A 15,403-nucleotide genomic window follows, 5' to 3' on the forward strand; every position below is an offset into this window, starting at 1 on the left:
TGCAGATGTGCGCCACGAGTAGAAACAAAAAAACCTAGATACAATATACATTTTAAAAGGTACACCAGTGATAATTACGCCAGATAGGACAGGTTAGGTATTAACTCACTACTCAAAGAATTAAATTTAAATGCAAGAGAAATAAAAATTATGAAATGCACAGACCAGTCAAAAAACAAACAACACACTTTGAAAGAATAAAATTACAGAGAACATATGTGCATTGCAGGAAGTACCAAGAAGTAACAACAAAACACCACCACCACAAGTATGAGTTCCTGAGCAAGGCTGTCCCATCTCCCCTGGTGGGGTACACACACCCTGACATCAGCACCCCCTGCCTGCCCCCCCTCTACACAGCTAGCAGAAGGGTCCCAAGAGTAGCAGGGGCTCCAAGGCAGACAGCTGCAAAGCCGTGGGGGGAGGGGCACCTGAATACACACTGCCGGCTGGATGCGTGAGCGGCTCTGTTAATCAACTGCACAGCACTTTAATTATTCCTGGGTGGCTGCCCCAGCACCCAGCTTACAGGGAACACAGATTTAGACCCCAAAAATCAGAATTTTACTCCTTCAATTTGCTATTTAAAGAATATATTAAGTCCAGTTAGCAGCTTCATGTTGCTAAGCAATATCATCAATTTTCTTGGAGCTAAGGATCTCATTAAGAGAAGACTAACCACCCATCCAAAAATTTAAATTCAACAGATTAAGCAAAACTGAAAGAATTGTCAAGTCAGGAGCCCTGGCACTACTAAAGAAATGGCTCTAATGCAGGGAATGAAAATCTGATCAGTATTCATGAGTGATGCTAAAAATGCAGACTCAAAAAAAAAAAAAGCAGCAGCAATCACAGCAGGTAGTAAATTGAAAAATAACCCTGCCCATTGCTGCTCTGCCCTGGGTTTTGATATTTTTCATTATAAAAATTAGTTCTCTACATTCTTCCCCACCTGTTGGTTCCCTGTGGTTGCAAGTATTGCCCATTAACTAAAATAGCCTGCCATGGGATGAGACAGCACACTGAGCTCAAAGAAGTGGGAAGAAGCAACAGTTATGGCCTCTTAGCAAACAGGAAGTGAAATTGCCAGAGATGCAGTGTGCCCCATTTCAAGAGGGAAACCACTGTGACCACCCCATGAAAGAAAACGTGTTGCAAGCTGTTCCACAATATAATAGTCACTAGCTCCCTTTCGTCCTCTGCAGGATGGAAGCTATAATGGTGCTGGCAACATACGGTATGGGCAGAAAGGAAGCAAATAGGAGAAACGCTTTTCTATGGCAGTAATCAACCCCTGGACTACCAAGGTATATGGTTCAAACCTATTCAGAACCATCACTATAGAAACCCCTTAGTGGCAGAAAGTTCAGTCAGCAGAAACATATTTCACTTGAGCTACCCTGCCTTCCTCACTGTTTTTGTCTATGATGCAGAATTCTAACTTTAACTTCCAAAGTTAGAAGACATGAATTTCGTATTATTTGCAATGGAAAAAATAAAAACTGATTAAAAATCAGAACCATTTTATGGTGTTTTTAAAGGCAGGAAAAATCCTCTTAAAAATAAATTCATACAAATTAGAGATGGAAAATATCTAGTCCATCATTCTGGCCAACACACTGTCCCACATACACTCCAAAGCTCTGTGTCCAACCATTAAGTAACTGGGCTCTCATTTCCCTCCTGAGACTATTCTAAAAATCTGCAGGTAAGCAGCAGTAAGTGACAAGCATGCTCTTGCAACTGAAGCATTGTTCAAAGCACAGTATGTTCAGTAGCACTCAAGCAGTGTTTTGCTTCAAGTGAGAGAGAAATTCAGTTAAGATGACCATATAACAAACCCCTTTTATTTGAATGAGAAGGGCAGAAGCTCTTTGCCATCACTGGCTGAAAGCTAAAGCAATCAGGTGGCTGACTATGTTGAAAGGCAAAAAACCTTCCCCTTTCAGCACAAATCAAATAAAAAGTATAGGACTTCGAGATCCCTTCCAGTCCCTATGATTCCATGACTCTATAAGCATAGATTCATAGATATTAAGATCATTATCAATCTAGTCTGACCTCCTGCACAACGCAGGGCACAGAATCTCACCCACCCACTCCTGCGAAAAGCCTCTCACCTATGTCTGAGCTATTGAAGTCCTCAAATCGTGGTTTAAAGACTTCAAGGGGAAAAGACTCCTCCAGCAAGTAACCTGTGCCCCATGCTACAGACCAAGGCAAAAATCCTCCAGGGCCTCTTCCAATCTGCCCTGGAGGAAAATTCCTTCCCGACCCCAAATATGGAGATCAGCTAAACCCTGAGCATATGGGCAGGATTCACCAGCCAGATACTACAGAAAATTCTTTCCTGGGTAACTCAGATCCCACCCCATCTAACATCCCATCATAGGCCATAGGGCCTATTTACTATGAATATTTAAAGATCAATTAATTGCCAAAATCATGTTATCCAATCATACCATCTTCTCCATACATTTATCGAGTCTAATCTTAAAGCCAGATAGATCTTTTGCCCCCACTGCTTCCCTTGGAAGGCTATTCCAAAACTTCACTCCTCTGATGGTTAGAAACCTTCATCTAATTTCAAAGTCTAAACTTCCCAATGACCAGTTCACATTCATTTGTTCTTGTGTACACATTGGTACTGAGCTTAAATAATTCCTCTCCCTCTCCGGTATTTATCCCTCTGATATATTTACAGAGAGCAATCATATCTCCTCAACCTTCTTTTAGTTAGGTTAAACAAGCCAAGTTTCTTGAGTCTCCTTTCATAAGAGAGGTTTTCCATTCCTCAGATCATCCTAGTAGCCCTTTTCTGTACCTGTTCCAGTTTGAATTCATCCTTCTTAAACATGGGAGACCAGAACTGCACACAGTATTCCAGCTGAGGTCTCACCAGTGCCTTATATAACGGTACTAAAACCTCCTTATCGCTACTGGAAATACAAGCCTGATGCATCCCAAGACCACATTAGCTTTTTTCTTGGCCATATCACATTGGCTGCTCAGTCATCCTCTGATCAACCAATACTTCATGGTCCTTCTCCTCCTCCATTACTCCTAATTGATGCATCCCCAGCTTACAACTAAAATTTTTGTTATTAATCCCTAAATGCATAACCTTACACTTCTCACTATTAAATTTCATCCTACTACTATTACACCAGTTTACAAGGTCATCCAAATCTTCCTGTATGATATCCTGGTCCCTCTCTAAATTGGCAATACCTTCCAGCTTTGTATCGTCTGCAAACTTTTTGTGCCGAGATCAGTAATAAAAAGATTAAATAAGATTGGTCCCAAAACTGATCTCTGAGGAACTCCACTGGTAACCTCCCTCCAGCCTGACAGTTCACCTTTCAATAGGACCCGCTGTAGTCTCTGTTAATCAATTCCTTATCCACCTTTCAATTTTCATATTGATCCCCATCTTTCCCAATTTAACTAATAATTCCCCATGTGGCACGGTATCAAACGCCTTACTTAAATCTAGGTAAATTAGATCCACTGCATTTCCTTTGTCTAAAAAAAAAATCATAGAATCACAGAATATCAGGGTTGGAAGGGACCTCAGGAGGTCATCTATTCCAAACCCCTGCTCAAAGCAGGACCAATCCCCAACTATATCATCCCAGCCAGGGCTTTATCAAGCTTGACCTTAAAAACTTCTAAGGAAGGAGATTCCATCAGCTCCCTAGGCAACGCATTCCAGTGCTTCAGCACCCTCCTAGTGAAAAAGTTTTTCCTAATATCCAACCTAAACCTCCCCCACTGCAACTTGAGACCATTACTCCTTGTTCTGTCATCTGCTACCGCTGAGAACAGTCTAGATCCATCCTCTTTGGAACTCCCTTTTAGGTAGTTGAAAGCAGCTATCAAATCCCGCCTCATTCTTCTCTTCCACAGACTAAACAATCCCAGTTTCCTCAGCCTCTCCTCAGAAGTCATGTGTTCCAGTCTCCTAATCATTTTTGTTACCCGCCGCTGGACTCTCTCCAATTTTTCCACATCCTTCTTGTAGTGTGGGGCCCAAAACTGGACACAGTACTCCAGATTTCAGAGTAGCAGCCGTGTTAGTCTGTATTCGCAAAAAGAAAAGGAGTACTTGTGGCACCTTAGAGACTAACAAATTTATTAGAGCATAAGCTTTCGTGAGCTGAAGTGAGCTGTAGCTCACGAAAGCTTATGCTCTAATAAATTTGTTAGTCTCTAAGGTGCCACAAGTACTCCTTTTCCTTTTGCGAGTACTCCAGATGAGGCCTTACCAATGTCGAACAGAGGGGAACGATCACGTCCCTCGATCTGCTGGCAATGCCCCTACTTATACAGCCCAAAATGCTATTGGCCTTCTTGGCAACAACGGCACACTGTTGATTCATATCCAGCTTCTCATCCACTGTAACCCCTAGGTCCTTTTCTGCAGAACTGCTGCCGAGCCATTTGGTCCCTAGTCTGTAGCGGTGCATGGGATTCTTCTGTCCTAAGTGCAGGACACTGCACTTGTCCTTTTTGAACCTCATCAGATTTCTTTTGGCCCAATCCTCTAATTTGTCTCGGTCCCTCTGTATCCTATCCCTACCCTCCAGCATATCTACCTCTCCTCCCAGTTTAGTGTCATCTGTAAACTTGCTGAGGGTGCAATCCACGCCGTCCTCCAGATCATTTATCAAGATATTGAATAAAACTGACTCAAGGACCAACCCTTGGGGCACTCCACTTGATACCGGCTGCCAACTAGACAAGGAGCCATTGATCACTACCCGCTGAGCCCGACAATCTAGCCAACTTTCTATCCACCTTATAGTCCATTCATCCAGCCCATACTACTTTAACTTGTTGGCAAGAATACTGGGGGAGACCGTGTCAAAAACCTTGCTAAAGTCAATGACCACCACATCCACTGCTTTCCCCTCATCCACAGAGCCAGTTATCTCATCATAGAAGGCAATTAGATTAGTCAGGCATGACTTGCCCTTGGTGAATCCATGCTGACTCTTCCTGATCACTTTCCTCTCCTCTAAGTGCTTCAGAGTTGATTCCTTGAGGACCGGCTCCATGATTTTTCCAGGGACTGAGGTGAGGCTGACTGGCCTGTAGTTCCCAGGATCCTCCTACTTCCCTTTTTTAAAGATGGGCACTACATTAGCCTTTTTCCAGTCGTCCGGAACTTCCCCCGATCGCCATGAGTTTTCAAAGATAATAGCCAATGGCTCTGCAATAACATCCGCCAACTCCTTTAGCACTCTCGGATGCAGCGCATCCGGCCCCATGGACTTGTGCTCATCCAACTTTTCTAAATAGTCCCGAACCACTTCTTTCTCCACAAAGGGCTGGTCACCTCCTCCCCATGCTGTGCTTCCCAGTTACTTTCTCAAAGAAGGAGATCAGATTGGTTTGGCATGATCTACCTTTTGTAAAACCACCTAGTATTTTGTCCTATTTACCATTGGCTTCAATGTCCTTAACTAATTTCTCCTTCAAAATTTTTTCCAAGACCTTGCATACTACAGATGTCAAACTACCAGGCTTGTAGTTACCCATATCACTTTTTTTTCCTTTCTTAAAAATAGGAACTATGTTAGCAATTCTCCAATCACATGATACAACCCCTGAGTTTATAGATTCATTAAAAATTCTTGGTAATAGGCTTGCAATTTCATGTGCCAATTCCTTCTTGGATGAAGATTATCTGCCCCCCCCCCCGATTTACTCTCATTAAGCTGTTCGAGTGTCGCTTCTACCTCAGATATGGTAATATCTACCTCCATATCCTCATTCCCATTTGTCATGCTACCATTATCCCCAAGATCCTCTTTAGTCTTATTAAAGACTGAGGCAAAGTATTTGTTTAGATATTGGGCCATGCCTAGATTATCCTTGACCTCCACTCCATCCTCAGTGTTTATTGATCCCACTTCTTCCTTTGTTTTCTTCTTATTTATATGGCTGTAGAATCTTTTACTATTGGTTTTAGTTCCCTTTGCAAGGTCCAACTCTACTTGACTTTTAGCCTGTCTCACTTTATCCCTACATGTTCTGACCTCAATAAGGTAGCTTTCCTTATTGATCCCTCCCATCTTCCACTCCCTGAAAGGCCTTTCAAATCAGCCCTGCAAGTCTCAAACTGAGGTAGCTTCTATCTTAGCTCAAGAATGGGAGATATTTTTTGGTAGAGAGCCCTAACAGAGATGGAGAGCATACACAACTTTACAGGACTCCATAATTTGTAATGACTCTTCTGGCTCTCAAACATATTGAAGAAACACTGGGAGACTCTTGAAAGAACATTTCGACAGAATGGTTGTGGGTTACAGGACACACAACTGGGTCCCAGAGGAAAAGAAAAGGATAGGGCTTGTCAACACAAGATCAGCTAGCCAGAGTGAGTCTGCTGTTGGCACCTACAGCAATTTACAGAGTCATAGATCCCAGACATGCCGCTACCATGTATCACAGTTTCAAGGCAACTGGACCTGTACTTTCCCTTGTGGTCCCTCTAGGATTCTGGCTACCAGCCATAACCTCTCTTGCGTGGAGACCCAGACCACACGCCTTCCTGACAGGGGTATTTCCAGGCTTCCCTGCCTACACTGTAATATTTCAAGCAAGCCTAAACAAGCCTTGCTTTCTCTTCAAAGGTTATGAACAGAAAAAGTATCCTCAGGTCCAAGTTATCATACAGATATTTCTCAGCAAGCACATTTATCTTTATAGATTAACATGATTTCTTGGGGAAGAGTCAACAGGGCTTTTGTAAAGGGAAATCATGCCTTACCAATCTATTCTTTGAGAGAGTCAACAAGCATTTGGACAAGAGTGATCCAGTGCATACAGTGTACTTAGATTTTCAGAAAGCCTTTGACAAGGTCCCTCACCAAAGGCTGTTAAGCAAAGTAAGCTGGCATGGGATAAAAGGGGAGTCCTTTCATGGATCAGTAACTGGTTAAAAAAAAAAAGATAGGAAACAAAGGGTAAATAAATCGTCAGTTTTCAGAATGGAGAGAGATAAATAGTGATATCTCCCACAGATCTGTACTGGGATCAGTACTGTTCAACATATTCATAAATGATCTGGAAAAAGGGATAAACAGTGAGGTGGCAAAATTTGCAGATGAAACAACATTATTCAAAACAGTTCCGCCCAAAGCAGACTGTGAAGAGCTACTAAAGGATCTCACAAAATTGGGTGACTGGGCAAGAAAATGGCAGATGAAATTCAGTGTTGATAAATGCAAAGTAATGTACATTGGAAAACATAATCCCAACTAGACATATAAAATGATGGGGTCTAAATTAGCTGTTACCACTCAAGAAAGATCTTGGAGTCATTGTGGATAGTACTCTGAAAACATCCACTCAATGTGCTGCAGCAGTCAAAAGAGCTAACAGAACGTTGGGAATCATTCGGAAAGAGATACATAGATAGAAAATATCATATTGCCTCTATATAAATCCATTCTACACCCACAGCTTGAATACTGCGTGCAGATGTGGTCGCCCCGTCTCAAAAAAGAAGATATATTGGAATTGGAAAAGGTTCAGAAAAGGGCAACAAAAATGAGTAGGGGTATGGAACAGTTTTCAGATGAGAGTAATAAAACTGGAACTTTTCAGCTTGGAAAAGAGACAACTAAGGGGGAATATGATAGAGGTCTATAAAATCATGACTGGTGGTGAGAAAGTAAATAAGGAAGTGTTATTTACTCCTTCTTATAACATAAGAACTAGGGGTCACTAAATGAAATTAATAGGCAGCGGGTTTAAAACAAACAAAAGGAAGTATTTCTTCAAATAGTATTTCTACAGCCGGTATCAAGTGGAGTGCCCCAAGGGTCAGTCCTTGGGCCGGTTTTGTTCAATATCTTGATAAATGATCTGGAGGAGGTGTGGATTGCACCCTCAGCAAGTTTGCAGATGACACTAAACTGGGAGGAGAGGTAGATACGCTGGAGGGTAGAGATAGGATACAGAGGGACCTAGACATATTAGAGGATTGGGCCAAAAGAAATTTGATGAGGTTCAACAAGGACAAACGCAGAGTCCTGCACTTAGGACGGAAGAATCCCATGCGCCACTACAGACTAGGGACCAAATGGCTAGGCAGCAGTTCTACAGAAAAAGGACCTAGGGGTTACAGTGGACGAGAAGCTGTATATGAATCAACAGTGTGCCCTTGTTGCCAAGAAGGCCAATAGCATTTTGGGATGTATAAGCGGGGCATTGCCAGCAGATCGAGGGACGTGATCGTTCCCCTCTATTCGACATTGGTAAGGCCTCATCTGGAGTAATGTGTCAGGGAGTCCAGCGGCGGGCAACAAAAATTATTAGGAGACTGGAACACATGACTTATGAGGAGAGGCTGAGGGAACTGGGATTGTTTAGTCTGCGGAAGAGAAGAACAAGGGGGATTCGATAGCAGCTTTCAAGTACCTGAAAGGGAGTTCCAAAGAGGATGGATCTAGACTGTTCTCAGTAGTAGCAGATAACAGAACAAGGAGTAATGGTCTCAAGTTGCAGTGGGGGAGGTTTAGGTTGCATATTAGGAAAAACTTTTTCACTAGGAGGGTGGTGAAACACGAGAATGCGTTACCTAAGGAGGTGGTGGAATCTCCTTCCTTAGAAGTTTTTAAGGTCACGCTTGACAAATCCTGGCTGGGGATGGAACAGTTGGGGATTGGTCCTGCTTTGAGCAGGGGGTTGGACTAGATGACCTCCTGATGTCCCTTCCAACCCTGATATTCTATGACTTGGGGCACCTTAGAGACCAACAAATTTATTTGAGCATAAGCTTTCGTGAGCTACAGCTCACTTCATCGGATGCATTCAGTGGAAAATACAGTGGGGAGATTTATACACACACACACACACACACACACACACACACACACAGAACATGAAACAATGGGTGTTACCATACACACTGTAACGAGAGTGACCAGGTAAGGTGAGCTATTACTGGCGGGGTGGGGTTGTGGAAGACAACCTTTTGTAGTGATAATCAAGGTGGGCCATTTCCAGCAGTTGACAAGAACATCTGAGGAACAGCGGGGGGGCGGGGAATAACCATGGGGAAATAGTTTTACTTTGTGTAATGCCCCATCCACTCCCAGTCTTTATTCAAGCCTAAGTTAATTGTATCCAGTTGCAAATTAACTCCAATTCAGCAGTCTCTTGGAGTCTGTTTTTTTTTGTTGAAGATTTGCCACTTTTAGGTCTGTAATCGAGTGACCGAAGAGATTGAAGCATTCTCCGACTGGTTTTTGAATGTTATCATTCTTGACGTCTGATTTGTGTCTATTTATTCATTTATACTTAAGCTTAATTCTATACAGTTTTTCAAAGAAATTCCTGTATCTGTCACAGAGTATCAAGACCAATTTGGAATTATGAGCATCAGATATGCTTCATCTTCTCTAATCTATGAAGAAATCTGGGGATTGAGGGTATGGTAAGAAATATCTAGAGAAGTACAAAAGAGCAGAGACTCAAGAGGATCACAGCTTCTGCTCCACTTTATCTCTTTATCTTTATCTGACCCTGCTGCAAACACAAAATGGCAATCCTCAAATGACAGCAAGTTTGAAATAATACTTTGCTGGATCCATTTGGCAATGTAGTCTGCTATCATGTTTAAGACACTTGCTAGATTTATTGCTGAGAGGACTTTCGTCCCACCTTAAACATTGAAGGCTCTACAACAAAATAAGAACTCAAACCCAGAGATTTAAATCCTGATCAAATCTGCTTTAGACTGAGGAATTTGGCTAGAATCTATAACTAAAGAGCCAATACTCTAAAACGGTCTTAGTACAATTAGGATTCATGAGGACCTTGTACATCAGGTTCTGTACAAGTGTTCATTTACAAGATTTGCACTGCTACCACCATCAAGAGTTTGTTTTCAAGATCACAGACCTGCGTATGTTCCCTTTAAGATCAATGACAAAACTTGATTTACTTCATTAGGAGAAAGCTCACTGTTTGCTAAAAGACTAAGGAGGTATAATCTTGGAGGCACATTCCTGGGACCAGGAATGACCATTAGAATATTAATTAGAAAAAAGAAGGCTTAATTAACAGATCATCATTTGAAAAGATTGTTTGAGGTATGCTGATACATGTGTCAAGATTAAAGACCTGACTAACCCTGGGGTTGACCCATGCTCTCATAGGGCATAAACACTGAGATGCAACCAGTGATTAGGAGAAGGGATCACACCTGATACACACCTTTGAGCCTGGATTACAATAATTCCCTTTACCTAGCCACTCATCCAGATACGATACCCTGGGCACTCTTTTAGCATCAAGCTGCTGGAACCATGAATAGGTTTTCTGGAGCATCCCTGGAGGTGCTGAAGCTACACACTAAGGATTATAAAAATGAAACTGCCATGAGTTGATATCAAATCTAAAAGCTTCTAATGGCCTAAGAACCATGAAACTTTGTGGGTATGCAACCTTTGAGATCAAAGCTAAATAAGCATCACAGAGGAGTTATCTACACAAATTTTTACCATGAATATTTTATAGTCTGAAATAAAACAGTTTATGCCCAGAATTGAGCAACAACCTACAGATTTCAAACAAACCAGAAAAAAAAAAATCCAGGATGCTTTTGATGAGCAAGGAAACTATGTGCTCAAGAAATGAAGGCACAGTAAAGTCTCTGGAGATAGTACAGAAAGTTCATCATAAGTACAATATTCCATTCCTGTCATCTAATAATAGAGACTGTTACCTTCCACAAAGAAGCTCCTGAACAAAGAAGAATCAAATTGTCAAATTCTACTCAGCTTTTTCAGGATGCTAAAAGGTCCAACATGGGTCTTATGTTTTGTTCTTGTTCTGTTCTTGACTTCAAGACTTGTATCAGACTGGGAATCACACATACAATGTGGTTGCTAAATGAGAACTGCTTAAGAGTCTCCATTCCACTGATGATAAAAAAAGGGAAGATTTTAGAGCTGAGAAGAATTTACAGTTTTGGCTAATCCCATTCCGGAAGGAAGGAAGAATAAATGCTTATCTTTAAAAAAAAAAAAAAAAAAAAAAAAAAGACAAGTTAACAACTATGTTTGAAATACACCCAGAAGGTAGCCTATGCTATCCTACTGTCTGCCAGGCATTGGATAATTAAACATGGCCAAAAAATGCCTCTAAAAATCTCAGGATCTTTGAAACCTTCTGGCCCCTTAAGCCAGTTTCTCAATAAAATGTAAAAATGAAGGAATCTAATAACAAAACAAATATTTCACTATCATGCCCTAATTTTATTATTTACAAAACCAGAGCTCTGTCTGAGACAGCCTGTAATAGTAGCAGCCACTCCAGGAACTTCACATTAAGTTCCCAAAAAATTTAAAGTTTATTAGACTTTAGAGGCCACTGTGGAATTTAGTACTGACTCAATGAGCTCGATCCTCTAGATAGGTATTAACAATGACTTCTCTTTGTTGACTGAGACTCAGGTAGGTGAAACGCTGGGATCTCCAATAAATGCAGTCATCCCCATGCTGTGATAATTTCCCTTGAATGAGCCAATCATTGAGGTATGGGTATACCTAGATTCCATGCTGTCTCAGGTGAACCACCATCACCACCAGGCATTTTGTAAAGCCTGTTGGCACTGTTGATAGTCCAAATTACAGAACTCTGTATTGGTAGTGGCAATTACCCACTTGGAACCTCAAGAATTTTTTTCTGTGAGCTGGATAGATTGTTACGTGAAACTAGGCATTTTGGAAGTTGAGAGCCATGAACCAGTCCTGTGGCTCTAAAAAGGAGATTATGGTGGCTAATGTTACCATCCCAAATTTGAATCAGCAGATTAAGGTATTTAGCTATATCAAATCCAGAATTGGGCACCTTTCCCATTTTTCTTTGATATTAGAAAATAATGGGAGTAAAGCCTTCTCTCTGTGTTCCAGAGGCACTTCTTCCACTGCTCCACAACTTAGAATTGACTCCATCATCTCCTGATAATAGTCTCTTATGAGAGGCATTCCTGAAAAGGGATGGGGTAAGGAGGTGCAGAAATAGGGAGGGTCTAGAATTGTATAGCTTACCCCCACCCTCTATGATTCCTCAGAACCCAACCATCTATTGCGATAAGATTCCAGGCTCCTTGAAAATAAAATAGTATTTCCAGAAGCAGGGAATGAGAAAAATGATCCTCCAGAACAGAATTCCCAACCAATTAATCAAATTGGCTGCCTTAGTGAGGTTGCTGGGTGAGCAACCGATGAGGAGGAGGCAGAAGGTTTCCTTTGGTATCTGTCTCTTCTTAGGAGGTTCATATGGCCTTTCCTGGGTCTAGTAACTCTGTGGCCTGACCTGCTTCCTCCTTGGCATAGGATAGGAGGCACCTAATGATCTTAATGTTACTCAAGAACCTTTAAGAAGTGAAGCCTAGAGAGAGGAGCATGCCACCATCTGACGCTCAGGAGCAAGAAACTTAAATTCCTTCTTGCTGTCAAGGGGGAGTTTGTCCAAGAATTTAGAAGCACAGTGCCAATTTAAATAATCATATTTAGCCCAATAAACATGTCCAGTAATTGGCAATTCTCATTTGCAGCTGGCTGAAGAGTAATTTGTGTGTCCAAATAATCAATCTCTCTGTTTCTTTACTCAAAGCATAGACATTCGTGATCCCTGCTGTCTGGTTCATTCATGGACTGCAGCCACAACTAAAGAGGCTGGAACAGGATGCATGCAGAACTGCTCAAATCCTGATAATGGGACTTGGTGTCTATCAGCTCTTTCGAATGTAGGCATTGGGGATGCTGGTGTCTGCCAGACCTGTATAGCTGATTCCAGAAGTCACTTGTTCATTGGCATTGCCAACTGTTCAAGGTAGAGATCCATGAAAAGCGTCCAGGAGTTATGGGATTTCTCCTGGAGAACTTCCACTACTATTTCAGGGGTGTCTGTAATTTGGCAAAACTGCAAATGAAAGGCCTTGTAATCATCAAGTTTTGTGTTTGATAAAGAAGGTGAATGCTCTTGTCCAGTGAAGAAATAGTTGCTCGTACAAGTTCTTCAGCATGCAGATCCTCTTCCTGAGAGCCTTGCTCCTGTAATTGCTCAGTAACTGTTCTCTAAGGTCCTTGAAGCATTCCCCTGTGTTTTGTGAGAGGAGGAGACCTGAGGCTAGATTGAGTTGCAGAAGCTGGCTTCCTAGCAGGCTATAATTCCACAATATGCCATAACTGGTAATAGGGGTAAAGGGCCAGGAGGGCCAATACCATGGAGAATGCTTGTCTTTTGAACCCCTAGATGTCGGGAAATAATAAAGTGCTCTAGATTCCCTGTCAGAGCTACACAGATCAAATTATTGGGACCTTGAAGAGTGGCTGGAGCAATACCTCTCCCTGCTATGCTCAGAGGCTGAGGAGAATGAGTATTTCCTCCTCTAGATTTAGAGACTACCTTAACTGGGGTCCCACGCAAAACCACAGCATCCACTGTGGCTGGCACTGAAGAAGAACTTGATACCATAACGGTGCAAGTGGTTAGTAGCATGAATGGTATTCTCACCACAGAGGAGAGCAGTGGCGATTCAGGGTGAGCTGACACTGAGGCCACCCAATACTGTGGAAGCTTTTGCTACTGGGAAAGATGGTACCGAGGGCAAACAGATGAAGGCCATCAGTACCAGGGTCCCGGATACCAATGATGTCAGTACCAAGAGCTTCAGTGCCAAGGATTCTGCCAGGTGAGACATGCACGAAAGGCATGTACCAAAGCACAGTGATTGGTACCCGAGGGGATGCCAACAGAACTCATTTTCAGCCTTGAGCTGTTTAAAAAGGCAGCATGAAGATACCTCTGCTTTTTTCTTATGAGGACTGGGTGAGAGTGACCTAGTTTTATGCTCTTTCCTTCCCTAACAGCCTTTTTACCAGTCCTAGAGCGCTGAGGCTGAACTCATGGGAGCACTCCGAGAAGAGGCTTGTTCTGGTCTGTCATGCTCACTCTCATAGATCTGTTGTAAGGGAAGAACCCAGGACTAGCAAAGTCTCACAGCCAGCCATGATGGGATTCTTTTAAGGGGGGAAAAAAAGTCAGTTTCATGTTTTAGTTCTAGTTAATTTTTCTTTAGAGTTCTGCACTGGTACAATGTGGCAATATCTGAGCTAAAAACACTCCATAAAAATGTTGCATTCCAGATTTGAAACAGTGAATATAAGTTAATAAAAGCTAGTATAGTAATTTTCAGTTTTGCATTAAAAAGATTATCCCAATAAGATTGGAGCCTAAAATACCAGAGCACGTCCCTTTTTATGAGCAATTACAAGGGCTGCAGAACAAGACAAATAGAGCTTCCTTAGAAACAAATTATGAACTGCATGAATCACTTGGAGTAAAATCGCAACACTAAGTCACTCAGGAATCATTTAATAAAATAGAATTTAAGGGCTTAAGTCCATGAACTTGAAAATTTTACAATTTTATCTTTAGTAACAAAAAATGCACAAAATAGGACTGAATGGTAGAGCAACTCACCTGATTTCTTTCAGTCCTTCTTTCTGGATAACTTGAAGAATCTCTTTATGGCTCATAGGTGTATTGGGATATTTCTCCAGGACCTGGCATACATAAACAGATGAAGAAGGCAAAATTACTTATTTGCAATTTTTCACAAAACAAAGCATCTTCTCCTAAATAAATCCACAATTAACACTTTTCATGTCTCCAGGGAGCACACTAGAAGACAGGAATTAATGGGTTGCAGGAATCTCTTCCCTATCCCTTTCACCTGAGACTATAATTGCAAGTCATGGCAATAGATTAAAGTACTGCATAGCTTCAAATTTCTTTTTACCATTTAAATTTTAAAGTAATTGGGATTTTTAGTTCTCACTTAAGTGGATGGACAAATCTGATAGGCTACACCTTCAGAAAAAAAACTTCCAAGTGCAAAATAGTGTTGTATACTGAAAAACAGCAGGATGCCTGTTTTAGCATGTACACGAAAGTGAAGCGGGGGAAGGAAGCATCACGAGCTAGATGAACACCTTCTAGTGGAAACTCAGACTGCTGTGACGGAACTGACCACTGGTTCCCATGCTCTTTAAGCTTAGATAATACTTAGTCCTGCCATGAGTGCAGGGGACTGGACTAAGTGACCTCTCAATGTCCCTTCCAGTCCTATGATTCTATCTGAACAGAGTCCATGCACTATCCCTATCTTGGGAGACTTTAGGCACACTTTCAGGGTTCGTATCCTCTAGCACCTCCACCTGAGAGGTAAGACCTCACAGTCCAACCGCCTTGTCCCTAGAATCTTCAGGCCTGCCCCCATAGCTTAAGACAGTGGTCCCCAAACTCTAGGGCGCACTCCCCTAGGTGGGCATGGAATAATGTTCAGGGAGGGGCACCAGGGCCAGCTCCGATG

At 42.0% G+C, this 15,403-nt stretch overlaps 1 protein-coding gene across 14 annotated transcripts in view; it reads right to left on the reverse strand.

Moving 5' to 3' along the window:
- Positions 1–15,403, reverse strand: part of ASXL2 (ASXL transcriptional regulator 2) — a 236,576-nt gene that overhangs the window by 149,459 nt on the left and 71,714 nt on the right. For 7 of the 14 annotated variants that reach the window (XM_038393803.2, XM_038393796.2, XM_043509986.1 and 4 more), the window contains 2 exons: positions 14,512–14,594; positions 11,188–11,190 (listed from right to left, as the gene is read on the reverse strand). In XM_038393803.2, the coding sequence (XP_038249731.1) occupies positions 11,188–11,190; positions 14,512–14,594 (86 nt within the window). The remainder of the gene's footprint in view (positions 1–11,187; positions 11,191–14,511; positions 14,595–15,403) is intronic. The other 7 variants (XM_043509997.1, XM_038393797.2, XM_043509989.1 and 4 more) reach the window with 1 other exon arrangement.

Source organism: Dermochelys coriacea, chromosome 3 (genome assembly GCF_009764565.3).
Source record: "Dermochelys coriacea isolate rDerCor1 chromosome 3, rDerCor1.pri.v4, whole genome shotgun sequence".
Taxonomy (NCBI): domain Eukaryota; kingdom Metazoa; phylum Chordata; order Testudines; family Dermochelyidae; genus Dermochelys; species Dermochelys coriacea.